This window comes from Varanus komodoensis, unplaced genomic scaffold (genome assembly GCF_004798865.1).
Source record: "Varanus komodoensis strain SLA01 unplaced genomic scaffold, ASM479886v1 scaffold30, whole genome shotgun sequence".
Taxonomy (NCBI): domain Eukaryota; kingdom Metazoa; phylum Chordata; class Lepidosauria; order Squamata; family Varanidae; genus Varanus; species Varanus komodoensis.
Window position 1 is genome coordinate 6990654 of NW_025335762.1, and position 15343 is coordinate 7005996.

The 15343-nt window shown below is 49.9% G+C and overlaps 1 protein-coding gene across 5 annotated transcripts in view; it reads left to right on the top strand.

The window, feature by feature from the left end:
- Positions 1-15343, top strand: part of LOC123027071 (G protein-coupled receptor kinase 5-like) — a 100568-nt gene that overhangs the window by 74633 nt on the left and 10592 nt on the right. For all 5 annotated transcript variants that reach the window (XM_044437436.1, XM_044437438.1, XM_044437437.1 and 2 more), the window contains 8 exons: positions 6265-6405; positions 7429-7619; positions 8473-8510; positions 9162-9251; positions 9672-9880; positions 11225-11362; positions 11734-11871; positions 13712-13843. In XM_044437436.1, coding sequence (XP_044293371.1) covers positions 6265-6405; positions 7429-7619; positions 8473-8510; positions 9162-9251; positions 9672-9880; positions 11225-11362; positions 11734-11871; positions 13712-13843 — 1077 coding nt within the window. The remainder of the gene's footprint in view (positions 1-6264; positions 6406-7428; positions 7620-8472; positions 8511-9161; positions 9252-9671; positions 9881-11224; positions 11363-11733; positions 11872-13711; positions 13844-15343) is intronic.

Sequence of the window (15343 nt, forward strand, 5' to 3'; positions counted from 1 at the left end):
GGTCAGGAGTTCTTGTTCAAAACAGCTGCAGGTCACCAAGTTGAGAAAGGTTGGTTTCTGGAGACCATGATAGTCCACACTCAAGGATTAAATATGGGTTGATGTTGAACCATGGGTTCTTCGTCGTGGCCTCTGTGCATCACACATATGGGTGCTGTGCCTGCGCAGTGCCTAGGCTAGAAGATTAGAAAGCTAATGACTTTTGGCGGGAAAAACTCCGCTCCCCTTCCCCTGCATAGTGTAAATAGAGTGGAGTGTCCACCATTTTACTCAGTCTTTGAGACCCTCATTCGCTGTGCCTCGTGCCTGTTCGTCTCTCACTTTGATCCTTGTGTTCACTGCTTGTTCTCACAGTTTTCATATATCTGTTCTCTATCTTTATACTCCAAGTTTTTCTCTTGCCCATTTCTCAAACCTTTCATTCCTATCTTTAAAAAAAAAAAACACCAAAAATCTTACCCTCTGCACTGTCTTCTTTCTTCTTTTCTGTGATGGCGCAGTGAGCGGCATTCCGCAAATGTATTGAGTGAGGATCCGAAATGTCCCCGGTGGACCCGCATGACCTATGCCTTCTCTGCCTCGGCGAGGGGCATAGAACTGATAAATGCGGCCATTGCTTGGCCTTTACCAAGCAGGCTAGAAAGAACAGGGAGAATAGTCTCCGCAAGCTCCTCTGGGACCAGGCCTTGATGCAAACTGACCAATTGGTCTTAAGGCCTGGATCCTCTTTGGCCACGCCCTCTCAATGTTCTGCCTCCACCACTGCCGCGCCCTCAAAGCGCCCTGCTTCAGCTTCTGCCGCTCCTCCACAGCGTCCTTCGGACGAAGGTGCCACTTGTATGGAGGGCCAGCAGCTACCTTCTCCCCCAGCCAAGAAATGGGAGAAGCGTAAGCATACTGGCTCAGATAAGCCCTCTGCGCACAAGAAGCCAAGGAAGGAAAAGGCGGACAAGCCCGCCCGTAAGGGTAAGAAACCCGACCACCCCAAACACCGGGGTTCATGTTTATCGGGGTTTTCAGTACCGACCGCCGCTACAGTACCGACTCCCTTGGGACCGACCCTGCAATCCGCAATGCAGGTGACTCCGCCGGGATCCCCCAGGTAGACTGTTCGGCCTGAGAGCGTGTCTCCTCGGCAACCAGAGGAACTGCTTAGGTAGTCCATTTCCGATGGAGAGATCAGAGGCTCCCCGCCAAGGAAACACTCTCCGACCCCGATGCCCGCAGCCAAAGCACCTGCAGATTCACTTTTACCACCCAGACCCCGAGGTCGTTCGTCTGAGTGCAGAGATGAGGACTGGCCGATGCCTGGCTATGGTGGTTTCACTGGCTGGGGTGAATTTGGTTACCCACGGGACCGTCGGTCACCATCGGTCCCAAGGGGGGCTCCATCTACATCAAGGCGTTCAGAGAGAGGACGACCAACATCTCCAGAAACCTCCTCTTCTAGCGACCGGTACCGCTATCATGAAGACTCGGATGAATCGGAGGTGGATTCCACATCTCCTGATGTGGTTATTACCTCCCAGGGCCCTGGATCCCCTGACGAGCTGCATGTCACATTTGCGGAGCTCATCTCCCGCCTCGTTCGGTCACTGGAGATCGAGGCCCATCATCGCCCCGGTCCCAGCACCAATCATTTTTACGACATCGTCGGGAGAGCAGTCCGCAGCCCTAGCTCTACCATTAATCACCACACTCCACCAAGCAATGGTCCTGGGACCAACCGGCTCAACCACAGGCAACGTCTCATCGGTATGAAGCCATGTACCAGATTCGAGAGGAAGACATCCCATTCCTACTCCGTCACCCGAAGCCTAACTCGGTGGTGGTTGAGTCCTCCCAGGGCAGTGAGTCGAGGGGTGACATGGCCGCTCGTGATAAGGAAGGGAGGAAAATCAATATGTTCGCGCGCCGGGTCTGTGCGGCCTCTGGGCTCAGCCTACGCATATCAAATTATGAAGCGACGCTGGCACGTTACCAGTACTTCATAATGCAGAAGCTGGAGAATGTTGCCTCTTCCCTTCCAGACCATCAAGCGGACTTAGCCAGGGTCTTCATAAAGGAGGCCATGCAGGTGGCGATACAACAGCTCTCCACTGCAAGGCATCATGTGGACACTGATTTGAGGGCCCTCATCAGTGCTATTTCCCTCCGACACCATGCGTGGTTGAGAAATTGCCATTTCCCTGAAGAAATGAAGAGGAGGATAGAGGAAATGCCGTTTTACGGTACCGGGCTATTTCATCAGAAGACCGACCATAAGCTGAAGTTGATCCATGAATCACGTATGACGGCACGCCGCATGGAACTTCCTCAGCAAAGACGTACGTGGCCATGGCCTCGATCCTCCTACCGTCAACACTATCAGCCTCGGCAGCAATACCAACAGAGACAACAACGCCAAAGGCAGCAGCCTCAACGGCGCTTGTCTCAGGGCCATCGACGTTTCGATACCGAGAAGCGCCAACGTTGACGGTCCGGGTGGACCATTCCATCTCTCCACTCCCCACCTTCCCCTCTCCCTTTTGGGGGTCAGCTCCAAAGCCGACTCCCCAGTTGGGAGTCCATTACATCTGATAGGTGGGTGTTGTCCGTCATTCAGCTTGGATATAGGATAGAATTTGAAAACATTCCTCCATCGAGCCCAATTCGATTTACACCTTGCTCTTCAGTACTGTGCGACGAAGTTTACCAGCTACTTCGCAAAGGAGCGATTCGACAGGTCTCTCACTCTGAGGGACTGCATGGATTCTATTCCAGATATTTTACCATCCCGAAATGGGACGGTGGTCTTCGTCCTATTCTGGACTTGTGAGATGTTAATAGGTACATCAAACCTAAAAAGTTTTGGATGACCACCTTACAAAATATCCTTCTGCTGCTGAGGAGAGAGGATTGGTTCACCTCACTGGACTTGAAGGATGCTTATTTCCACATTTTTATCCATCCTGCTCACAGACACTTTCTACGTTTCACTGTCGGATCCGATATATTTGAATTCAGCGTTTTGCCATTTGACCTCGCTACTGCCCCCAGAGTCTTCACGAAGTGTATGGCTCCGGTGTGCGCATACCTACGGATTCATGGCATACAAATATACCCACAGACTAGACAAGACCTTCTCTCAGCTGTGCATGAAACTTGTGCTTTACTTGACGATCTTGGACTTTGCATTAACCACAAGAAATCGTCCCTTGTTCCCACGCAGGTCATTGATTTCATCGGAGCACGTCTCAACTGTACTCTGGAGAGAGCATTTCTTCCTCTGAACTGTCGAGACACTCTTTGCATGCATATCCATCGGATTTGACAGAACAGAACAGTACAGGCCGTCACTATCCAGAGACTCTTGGGACATATGACTGCTGCAGTTGCTATCATCCCGTACGTCAGACTCCGACTTCGGCCACTCCAGTTGTTTTTCAACAAGTCATTTCATCCACAGCGGGATCCACCCAGCAAGTTAATCTGCATTCCGCTGTCGACCCTGCATACCATGACTTGGTGGACTATTCTGGACAACGTGTCTATCGGCATTCCGTTCCGACCACCTCAACCAACAGTAACCTTGTACACCGATGCGTCTCTCGTCGGATGGGGTGCAGCATGTGCAGTACTTCGGGTCCAAGGGCCTTGGAACCGACAGGAAGCGATGAAGCATATCAACTTCCTCAAACTCTTGGCGATTTTCAATGCTCTCAAATCTTTCGAGACTGTACTTCGGCATCAAGTTGTCCAAATTGCATCCGACAACATTGCTGCTGTTTTTTATATCAACAAGCAGGGCGGGACAAGATCACCGACTCTAGCTCATCTATCGATGGAAATTTGGGATTGGTGTATCCCAAGGGACATAATACTATTGGCGGTTCACTTGGCGGGAACCGACAACATAGAAGTGGATACGCTGAACAGACAGATGTCAACGACCCACGAGTGGGAGTTGGACAGACGACTTTGCGAGCACCTCTTCCATCTGTGGGGATACCCGGACATGGACTTGTTCGCTACCTGAGAGAACAGGGTATGTGAACTGTTTTGTTCAAGAGCGGGTATCAGACTGGGATCAACAGGAGATGCCCTTATGATCCCTTGGAACAACATGACTTTCTATGCTTTCCCTCCAATTTTGCTTTTGATGAGAGTAGCATTGAAGATAGCTCAAGACAATGCTACGGGGATATTAATAACTCCATGGTGGCCGAGGGAACCCTGGTTCACCACTCTCTTTCGACTGTCCAGAGGTGTAGTTCTTCGGCTCCCAACAATTCCTCATCTGTTAACTCAACACAACGGAACGATTTGACACCCGGACTTGACTTCTTTGAAACTGACAGCCTGGCACATTCAATAAGTCTCACTACTGAATTGGTTCCGACGACATCTCAAGTGCCCAGCTCAACAGACTGTGCAACCGAGCCCTTCCTTGGACCCGCCAGGAGTCACTCCAGGACTGACAGCCTTGGATCCGGATATCCAGGCAATTCTTGAATCTGCTCTAAGGCCATCAACACGTTGATCTTATGCGGCAAAATGGAGAAGATTCTCGTCTTTTGCCGAGTGCCATTCATTTTCTCCGGGATTGGCCTCTATTGAAAACATTTTACAATTTCTCTTTGAGTTGCACTGTTCAGGACTTAAACCGTCATCTATAAAGGTTTACGCTGCTGCTATTTCACATTACCGTGGCAATGTACAGGGCTCATCTGTTTTTTCCCAACCTATGGTTTGGCATTTTATTAAGGGACTGCAGAACCTTCATCCGTCCGTTCGTCCTGTCATGCCAACATGGAGTCTTTCTGTGGTAATCCAAGCACTTACGGGGCCCCCATTTGAACCCTTGGTGACTGTTGATTTGTACTTATTATCTTGGAAAACTGCCTTCCTTGTAGCTGTCACATCAGCACGAAGAGCTAGTGAACTTTGTGCTCTTTGGATAGATCCACCGTATTTGAATTTTCACAAAGAGAAGGTCGTTCTTCAAATGGATTCAACGTTCTTACCCAAGGTGGCCATGCCGTTTCATATGAATCAGGAGATTGTCTTGCCTGCGTTCTTTCCATTGCCATTGAATCCGATTGAACGATCTCTTCACATGCTCGATGTTCGACACTGCTTGGCCTTTTACAGATCTTGCACAGAATCCTTCAGGACTTCTAATAGACTCTTCGTTAAATATTCTGATCATGCTAAAGGCTCTCCAGTCACATCTCAGAGACTGCCTAAATGGATCGTCCAGACTATCGTTTTGGCATATCAGTTAGCAAGGGTGGACTTACCTGTGTTCCCAAGGGGTCATTCTACGCAAGCAGTAGCGGCTTCATCGGCCTTTGCGGCGGGAGTTCCGATCCAAGATATCTGCAGAGCTGCAACCTGGGCTGCTCCATGCACTTTCACCAAGCATTATCGGCTTGATGTACGTGCCAGACAAGATTGCTCCTTTGGTAGAGCAGTTCTCTCGGCTATTCTTCGTTGATGACACCTCCCTCCTCCGAGTCTGGTAAGCTTGCTAATCACCCATATGTGTGATGCACAGAGGCCACAACAAAGAAAAGCAGGTTGCTTACCTGTAACTGATGTTCTTTGAGTGGCCATCTGTGCATTCACACAACCCACCCGCCGGCCCTGCTCGGTGTCGGTGAGTGCAAATGTTCTTCATCGGTACCATGCTTAAATGTTAGGATACCGATGACGATTACTGTGATATCATCTTCAGCCTCAAGGGGGCGAACGTTCATTCTTCAAGACTGAGTAAAATGGCGGACACTCCACTCTATTTATACTATGCAGGGGGAGGGGAGCAGAGTTTTTCCCACCAAGAACCGTTAGCTTTCTAATCTTCCAGCCTAGGCACTGCACAGGCACAGCACGCATATGTGTGAATGCACAGATGGCCACTCGAAGAACATCAGGTACAGGTAAGCAACCTGCTTTTATCATATTTTCCGAATCCAAGTGTGTTAAAAAGCCATGGCTTGTTAGCCATGAACAACTCATGAAAATAGTTCATGGGTTGTTATTAGTTTGCGAAGTGTATGTTTTTCACCTTGGCATGTAAGCTTAGCTGGAGTCAAACAACACGATGACCCATGGAGTATATTCTGGAGAAGCAAAACCAAAAGGCGCTCCACCTTGGGAACATCTGGCATACTGCTTTTCCTCAATGACTGTGGCGTGCTCGTATGAGCAGCCAGGGTCTCTACTGGCTCAGCAGCTGCTGCTCCAAACCGTCCTATTATACCCACCTTTCCTCACCCGCAGGTCTGTGCATGCCAGGTGCGAGCTACAGGGAAGATGTACGCCTGCAAGAAGCTGGAGAAGAAACGCATCAAGAAACGGAAAGGAGAAGCCATGGCTCTGAATGAGAAGCAGATCCTGGAAAAGGTCAACAGCCGTTTTGTGGTGAGTGGCAGCCTGGCATGCTGCTGACCCTGCTGCTGCGCATCTGCCCCGGGCTGGCCCCTTTTAGGGTGGCCTTCCAGAATTGCTCCCCTGCCATTTCCATAGGTTTCTCTGCTGCCCTTTACTAGTGCCCACTGGCTGTGCTGTATGCAAGCAGGCAAACACGAGACAGGTGGGTTTTCAGGGCCTCTTGGCCATGGTAGCTGAGTGGGACCTCCCAGGCATGAAGGCAGTGGGGCACACTTTGGAAGGGAAGGACTCCGGCTAAAGGGTGGAGATTCCCCTCTGAATCCTGGTGAGCTGCTTCTGGTCAGCCTCAAACAGCCCTCCCCAGTCTGGTGCCCTCCGGTTGGGTTGGGCTACCATACCCATCAGCTCCAGCCACAGGTTGGCTGGAGGTTACTGGGGCTGTAGTGCAACCTGCCTAGAGGCACCATGTTGGGGAAGGCAAAATTAGGCTAGGTAGGAATGGTGGCCCACCTTTGTGTAAGACTGTGAACTGAAGCCATTGTGCCCGAGCCACTGCTGTGCATTGGGGCACCGTGCTCATCTGTGTGTTTAATGCGTGCCTGTCATGTTCCTCAGCCAAAGGGCCTCCATGAATGGCTTGCCTACAGCCAATCAAAATGAGACAAGCCCAGGCCTCTGACCTGCAATCTAAATAGACATGACACAAGAGGGAAAAGGGGCACAGAGAGAAGAGGAACAAACCAATATTCTTGCCTGAGGAGGGAGGGGCAAGCAGTAAAAATGAAAGTGAAACCTTTTGAGCAGAATACTCCACCAGTCTTTGGATCTTTTTGTGTAATGCCTGAGGTTTATAGTATTATTCTTTCTCCGGAGGAAACAACCTATAGTGGCAGCAGGCCATAAAAGAGACCCAGTCTGGGAATATTTTAATGATGTTCCAATTGAGCCTAGTATCCTGGCGATGCCCAGTCGTGCCTCATGGGAAACATAATGCTGGTACAGAAACTCTGCTCTGGGCCAGAAGACTCTTCTTACCTTGAATTATGCCCACAGGTGAGCCTGGCCTATGCCTATGAGACCAAGGATGCCCTGTGCCTGGTCCTCACCATCATGAACGGAGGCGACCTGAAGTTCCACATCTACAACATGGGCAACCCTGGCTTCGACAATGAGCGTGTCACCTTCTATGCTGCAGAGATTTGCTGCGGGCTCGAGCACTTGCACCGGGAGGGCATCGTGTACAGGTGGGAGAGGCAGGTGTTTCCAGGCTTCAGGGAGTTAAGATGCCTAGCAGAGAATGGGTGTGAAACAGAAGGGCGGGTGCCTTCCCCATCATGTGGCTGTTGCACGTCAAAGCAGGGTAACTATGAGCCAGTGTGGTGTAGTGGTGAAGAGTGCAGGACTGGGGGCTCAGTGGATCTGGGTTCGAGTCCCCACTCAGCCATGGAGCCACCTGGGTGACTTTGGGCCAGTCACAGACTCTCAGCCCAACCTGCCTCACAGGGCGGTTGTTGTGGGGATAAGATGGAGGAGGAGAATGATGTAAGCTGCCTTGAGCCCTTTGTAGGAAAAAGGCAGGATATAAATCGATAAATAAACAAACAAACTACGCCCGTCCTTTGTGTGTGAAGGGATGAGGGTTCTATGCAGCTGGGGAGTGGACTCTTTTGAGACCTTGCTAGACTGTGGAAGATTAGGCATCTTTATTGCTGGTGTTTAAAATATTCGGTATGCTAAAGATTTTATATTATGTATTTTGCATTAATTCACGAACTGGCCAGGGAGCTTTGGCTATCAGCTGGTATGGAAATAATGAAATGAAATGAAACGAGCGGCTCCATTTAGGCCCCATAAACAACTGACTGTGTTGATGTTTGGCTAGTTTACGCCACCTAAGGATCAGCTTGATGCAGGAGTGGTTGGTTCACTAGACCATCTCCTCAGCTGGGTCCCAGATGTGCTCATCTTTGGGTGCCCTTCTTTGGATGTGCCTAGCAAGCACAAACAACCCTTTATACCTAGAAGAGTTCAGGAGCCCGAGAAGTCCATGTGGCTCCTGAATTCTCATTCTAGCTTGTGTCTGTGTCTCCCCTGCAGAGACTTGAAGCCGGAGAACATACTTCTGGATGATGATGGTGAGTATTGGGTTCTCTTCTCCTTCAAAGGCGTCCATTTCTCTCTGTGTTCACTTACTCAGCTTGGAGAGACATACAGGATAGAGAAGTGCTTTCGGAGGCCCACCCATTGCTAGGGGTGTTCCCTGGGTTGTCCCAGCCCCATGGAAAGCTGTGTCAGCTAGCCAGACCTCACAGCAGCCAAGAACTTTCTTTTGCCGTGGCATTTCCCCTGCTGTATTGACACTGAACTTGACTTCGCTCCCTCTCTGTACAACTGTGAGTGCACATGGGTTGGGTCTCCACAAACTTGTCCAACCCCCTAATAAAGCTGCTCACACGGCTTGTGGAAGCAGCCTCCGTAGTTTAAGTCTGTGCACTTTACCTGGGGAGTTATGGGGGGGTAACCTATTGAGCTGCATCAAACAGAGGGTTTGCACCCTGGTGTACTGCATCCAGCAGTCTTCCCCTGGTCCTGATACTTTGGATTGCTTTTATCCAGGGATCTGAACCTGGTTTTCCATGCATGCTAACCATGCACTCTGCCACTGAACCCAGGACCATCTGCGGACAGATACACATTCTTTCTTTGAGGTACCATCCATGGTTATGGGGAGCATTCCCAGCTTCACCACTTGACCTCCCTAACCCCTTTCTCTCTCTTCCCTCCAGGTCACATCCGTATCTCAGACCTGGGACTGGCCATCAAGATCGCAGAAGGTGACACCATTCGGGGTCGAGTCGGAACGGTTGGCTACATGGGTATGTGCTGGAGGACAATTCCAGATCTCAAAGCTTTGCTGGTGTTGTGAGGCAGCTAGCTCGGTCCTCTTGGCAGGATATTTTCATATCACGCCGGTCCTATATCGCTTACACTGGCTGCCCATTGAAGTCCGGGCCCAATATAAGGCCCTAAACAGCTTGGGTCCTGGATACCTGCTGCCTTTCACTGGTATATTTGTGCAGCTAGCCCAGAACTGTCAACTCTGACTGGCAGCCCCTTTCTAGAATTTCAGGCAGAGAAAAAGCATTTCCATCCCACTCTGGTCCTGTTATCTGGACCTGCCAGGGACTGCGCGTGGGGGCTTCCTCAGGCAGAGATGCACCATCCGTGAACTTAGTCTTGCCCTGGCGTGCATGTGTGAACAGCGCTCTGACTCTGCACCTCCACTCTCCCACCAGCTCCAGAGGTGATCAACAATGAGCGCTACTCTTTCAGTCCAGACTGGTGGGGGCTTGGCTGCCTCATCTACGAGATGATTGAGGGCCAGTCACCCTTCCGGGCCCGCAAGGAACGTGTGAAGAGGGAGGAGGTGGAGAAGCGTGTGCAGGAAGAGCAAGCTCAGTACTCGGACAAGTTTTCTGAAGACGCCAAGGCCATCTGCAAGATGGTGAGTGGAGGCCGTAGGGCCGTGTGTGTGTGTGTGTGTGTGTGTGTGAGGGACAGAGAGAGAGAATGAGAAGGCAAGCTGGGAGGACAAGGTGTCCTTCAATTCTGCTGGATCATACAACCCCAGAATGCCGGTCATGCTGCCCGAGAAAGATGGGAGCACTCGAGGGCTAGCTAGGAATGTCCAGGGTCAGTGGCAGACCATGGGTGGGCATTGCTGTGGCCCATGCCCCAGCAGCCCACGGTCAAGGGCCCCTTGCTCACCTGTTCCTTGCAGTGGCGTGGACAATGGTGGGGCTGGGATGGAGGTGCAGCAGATGCCACAGCCTCCTTGCCCACTTGCTGTTCGCTATTTCAGCAAAAAAAAGTGGCAGCCATGTTTAATGGTTGCAGACTACCCAGAGGACATTGGCTATTGGGTGACATGGGAAAGTAATGAGTACATAAATATACACCCAGAATGCACACAAAATAACCTAATTACAGAGTGGAGAATCCCCCAGATCAAGGGGGGGAAAGCACCTCTTGCTTTTGATTAATTGGGCTTCGCTTATATACAATCAATGCTCAGGGGCCTGTGTTGTCTGAGAATGATGGAAGTTGCAGTGCAACACATCCAGAGGCCCTCCAGGTGGTTAGGACTACATCTCCCACCAGCCTAGCCAACAGCAGATTGGGAATGCTTGTGCCAGCCCTTCCTAAGACTCAGCCGCCATTATTTCCCTCTACTTGTGGCTTCTGCAGAGGACTTTCCCTAATTAACCCACAATGAATTGGGTTTGGCTAATTAACCCACAATTTGCCATGACACACGCTAGGCACATTCCACAGCCTTTTGAGTATTCAGCCCCCAATCTGGGCTTGCTATGCGACATTTGAACCTTGGACACATAGGTTAAGATCCTGGGTTGAACAATGCACAGTTAATCTAACCTACCAGTTACAGGTAAATCATGAGATGTTTAAGCCAGAGTTGTCCTGCACTGTTCAGGTTTGGCCTTCATGTGGCAATTCCCAGTTGGCCCAGTTGGGGGTTGAACACACCGAATGGCTGTGAAATAGCCCACGGCAAATCATAGATTAATTGACTGACCCACAATCCGCCTGGAACCAGGCAGTGTCCACGCTGCTGAGTGCCGCTTGGTGATGGTGGGTGGGCTGATGTCTCTGTTTTGTGAGAGGCAGGCAGGCAAGCCAGGTCTTGCCTTTGCAAAGCAGATCTCCCAAGGACACGGCCACTGACCAGCCACATGAGAGGAAGCAGAGCTGCGGGTGCAGGGAGCAGCTGGCGTGCAGAAGGGAAAGCCACCCTGTTGCCCTTAATACCCCTTTATGCCTTTCCCAGCTCCTGATGAAGGACCCCAAGCAGCGGCTCGGAAGCAAGGGAGACGGAGCTGTCCAGGTGAAGCAGCACCCGTTCTTCAAGTCCATCAATTTCAAGCGCCTGGAAGCCGGCATCATGAAACCGTCGTTTGTGCCAGATGTAAGCCCAGACTAACAACTCTGAGCAGCTGCTAGTTTGCCTGAGCCCTAATTTTCCAGGCAACATCACCACACCCTGAAGTCTTTTCTTATAGCATGTGTTTTCTGTACCTTCCATCCATCGTGCTCCCATTCTTTCTCCCCCACATTCAAAATATTGTGCAAACTGTAAAGGAAGTGGAGTAAAGAATCCAAGCGTGAGCTTGTGTGTGCACATTTGGCCGAATTCCAATGCAGTTGGAATTCTCTTGGCATTGACTGAATGGAGTCCTGAACAGCACATGGTAAACTCTTGTCTAGACTGTTTGCATCCTGCTGCCTGAGATGCTGAGACCACAAACTTAGCCAAACCTTTGATTGTCTGTCTTGCAGCCCCGGGCCGTGTACTGCAAAGACGTACTGGACATAGAGCAGTTCTCCACTGTGAAGGGGGTCAACTTAGACCAAACTGACAACGACTTCTATGTGAAATTTGCCACCGGCTCTGTCCCCATCCCCTGGCAGAATGAGGTGAGGAATTTGGGGCCCCTGAGATAGAAGGCAAACACCGGTTAGACTAGGTCTCAGTGGAGCAAAGCAATAAAATCGTTTTGTCCCAACCACCCTATTTTTTAAATGCCATCTTCAAGATCACTTTAAGCCTCAACACAGAAGTTTAGCAGGGCACAAATAAGCCGTGGAAAGCTAGAGCTCATTCCTGCTCCTTGTTTGGTTTGGTGGTTAAGAGACGTTTCAGAGCATTGATTTCAATCAACCCCAGTTTAGCATGTCCAAGCCATGAAAATGCAGTTCACCATAACGGAAGTTCTTTTCAATGGGCCAGCTCTACAACCCATGGTTTGACACTGACTAGCTTCAGACCCAGCATGATTAAGATTAGCCATGGTTCATTGGGTTTGGACAACGCAGGAAACCGGAGTAAATCTCAAACAGAAGCAAGAATTCCTGAACTTGTCACAGCCACACTGGAAGCAGGAAGGGACTCCTGTGACGCATGCAGCTCATCCTCATCACACTGAACTATGGTTTAGCAGGATGTTTGAACTTGTCCTGTGTAATCACCATGCTCTTTAATGAGATTCAGTTACAAATGCTGGTGCATCCCTGGATCGACATTCCGTTGGCACACCTTTGTCAGGAAGCTCTGGTTTGGGCTGCGCAAGAGGACTTCTTGTTTGTTTGCTGAATCAAAATCACCCAGTGAGCTTCATGACTATGGGAAAATTAAGAACCCAGATCTCCCAAGCCCCAGTACAACACTCTAACCACTATACCTTACTGGCTGCCATCCCAAACTGATTTATTTATTAGGTGTATATCCCACCTTTTTTCCTTTTTAAGAACTCAGAATGGCTTACATCATTTTCCCTCTGCTGCTCTCAGTCTTATCCTCACAGCAACAACCCTGTGAGGTAGGTTGGGCTGAGAGTCTTTGACTGGCCCAGAGTCACCCAGTCCACTCCATAGTTGAGCAGGGGCAAGAACCCAGATCCTCCGAGTCCCTTTCCCATGCTCCTAACCACCATACCACACTGGCTCTCCAAACTTGTAAAAAATTTCCACAGATGTACTCATGGGGGCATCTTACAGCCCCAAGACATTTTTAATCTTTCCTGTGGTAGTCAGATGCCCCACAACTAGACTTAGGATTAAACTCAGAATATTGGAAAACTGTCATAAACAGGCAAAGCAAAATGCTAGGTAAAGCTGTTATTACTGGCTGGGTATTTTTCTAACCCTGTAAGAAACCTGTTTCTGGTGAGGAGAATGTGTCCCAGTGAAATCCTATTGTTTGGGCCATCCTACTGACACCTCGAGTGCTTAAGCCTGCTTCTCTAGATCAGCTGTTCCTGGAAATCTTCATGGGGACATTTTAAATCTCCCACCCTTGGCTGGGCGGGGGGACATAAAAACAGCACAATGGCAAAATCAGTAGGTTCTGGAGGCATTTTAATTCCCACCTTTTTACTTTTTCTAGAAAGAAAACCGTACGTAGTAAGAGGCTGACATTGGGTGTATTATGGAGGTTACAGTTGGCAGACAATGCCAAGGGAGAACTCTGTTATATGTCTACTTCTGGGTAAATTCTGCAACGTAAAGGCATTGCATGCAATGTAATGCAATGAGGGGCACCTCTGTATCCCTGCCTGAGTGCGCGCACACTTGTTTGTCCCAGGCTGGCTCTTACTTTCTTAGTGCTTTTGGAAGCGTTCAGGTGCAATTGGTTGATTAGGTCCTGACAGGTGTACCAAGCATGCAGCGGGGCAATCAGAAGGCCATGCTGTTTTTCTGGCCACCTCCTTCCTTTCCTTCCCATGCCACAACCTCATTTTTCCCTCCTGTTATCTAGATGATCGAGACTGAGTGCTTTAAAGATCTAAATGTCTTTGGACCAAATGGCACCCGATCTCCAGACCTGGACTGGAAACAGCTCCCTGAGCCCCCCAAGCGTAGCCTCCTGCAACGGCTTTTCCGACGTAACGTAAGTCCCTCCAGATTCTGACTCCTTCCTTACTTGCTGTCCTGCTGCATTCCCTCGCCCCTCTTTCAACTCATTTCTTGGAGGAACAGGGCAAGCATTTTGAGTCTCCAGTTAAATCCTAAGTGGGACAGCACATTGGTGTGTTCAGAAGTAAGTCCCATTGACTTCAGTAGGACTTGATTACTGGCATGCCTAAGTATACTTGCAAATTAAGGCCAAATTATGCTGGCTCTTCCAAACTCATTTTTAGACATTGCCAATTCTCACAGAAAGAAAGAAATCAGAAGCTGTATAGGCAATTTTAGCTAAAGAGCTAGAACTGCAGTACCAGTATAAAAGACCCTGAGGGGATAGAATCGGAGTTCAGAACATCCAGAGACCCAGCATTCTGACTACCTCTGGTCTTAGGTGCATGAGTGTCTGCATTCAGCCAAGTTCCTCAGCCCACTGGATCCCAGTCTTGTGTCTCCAAATTTGGAAGACACTGCATTGGGTCCAGGATATGCCTTTCACTGGCAGAAGGGCTCTGCTCCTGGTAAGTGACTCTGCCAACTTTTCAGAGATTCCCCTCCTCCTTCGACCCACCCTTCCCACACTGCAGATCATCCCGTTCACCAAGGTCATCTGTGGGAAAGCAGAGGTGCACGTTCTGGCTCAGTTGCGCGTACCCACATCTGGATCCAACCTTAATAGAATTGCTCAGGTGTTGCCCAGCTGCTAATACTAGGCCAACCTAGCCTGTGCAACATCAAACTGCAGAATAGGGCTCTTCCATGCAAATCCATTCTTTCCACATAGACAACAAAAAGTCCTAGTCTAGGCAGTGTGCAAACGTCCAGAAAGTAGACCACCAAATGTTTGGGACTTCAAGTCCCACAAACCTCTGCCAGCTTCGCCACAGGTCAGGAATTCTGGCAGCTGAAGTCCCAAGCAGCCTATTCTTCTCCCTAACCCTTTTTTTCATGGAGAAATCTTTGTATCAACGTTACCCTGACTTGAAATCAGGCACAGATCTAGAGCTTCAATAAAACTGGGGCTTGGAGTTGGTTTCCCTGATTCCATAATGAAGGAGGGCTCTAGCTCAGTGACAAACCACATGTTCTGCATGGAGGTGGTGGCAGGTTCACCCTTTGCCACCTCCAGTGGTGATGTAGAAGACCTCTTAGCCCCCCGCAGGTCAGGGTTTAGGACTGGCTGCTGCACCAAGCAAAACGCAGTCTTGTCTTTTACGGAAGGCGCTCTTCCCACTCACCCCGATCCATCAAGCTCCCCAGGCAGGGTTATGTCTTCCTATAACAGAAGACGCTGCCGTCTGCCAGGTCAGCCTTTAGCTGCCTCAAGCCATGTACTGTTTGCTGCAAGGGTGCAGAACCTCTTTTGGCCCATGGGAGAAGCTCTTGGGAAGCAGACAGAGCCAACGCAAGAAGGGCGGTGCCAAAAGTACAAGAACTTGCCAGTGTACGCTAGCTGGAAAGCGAGCCTTAGAAGAGTCATTTCCAG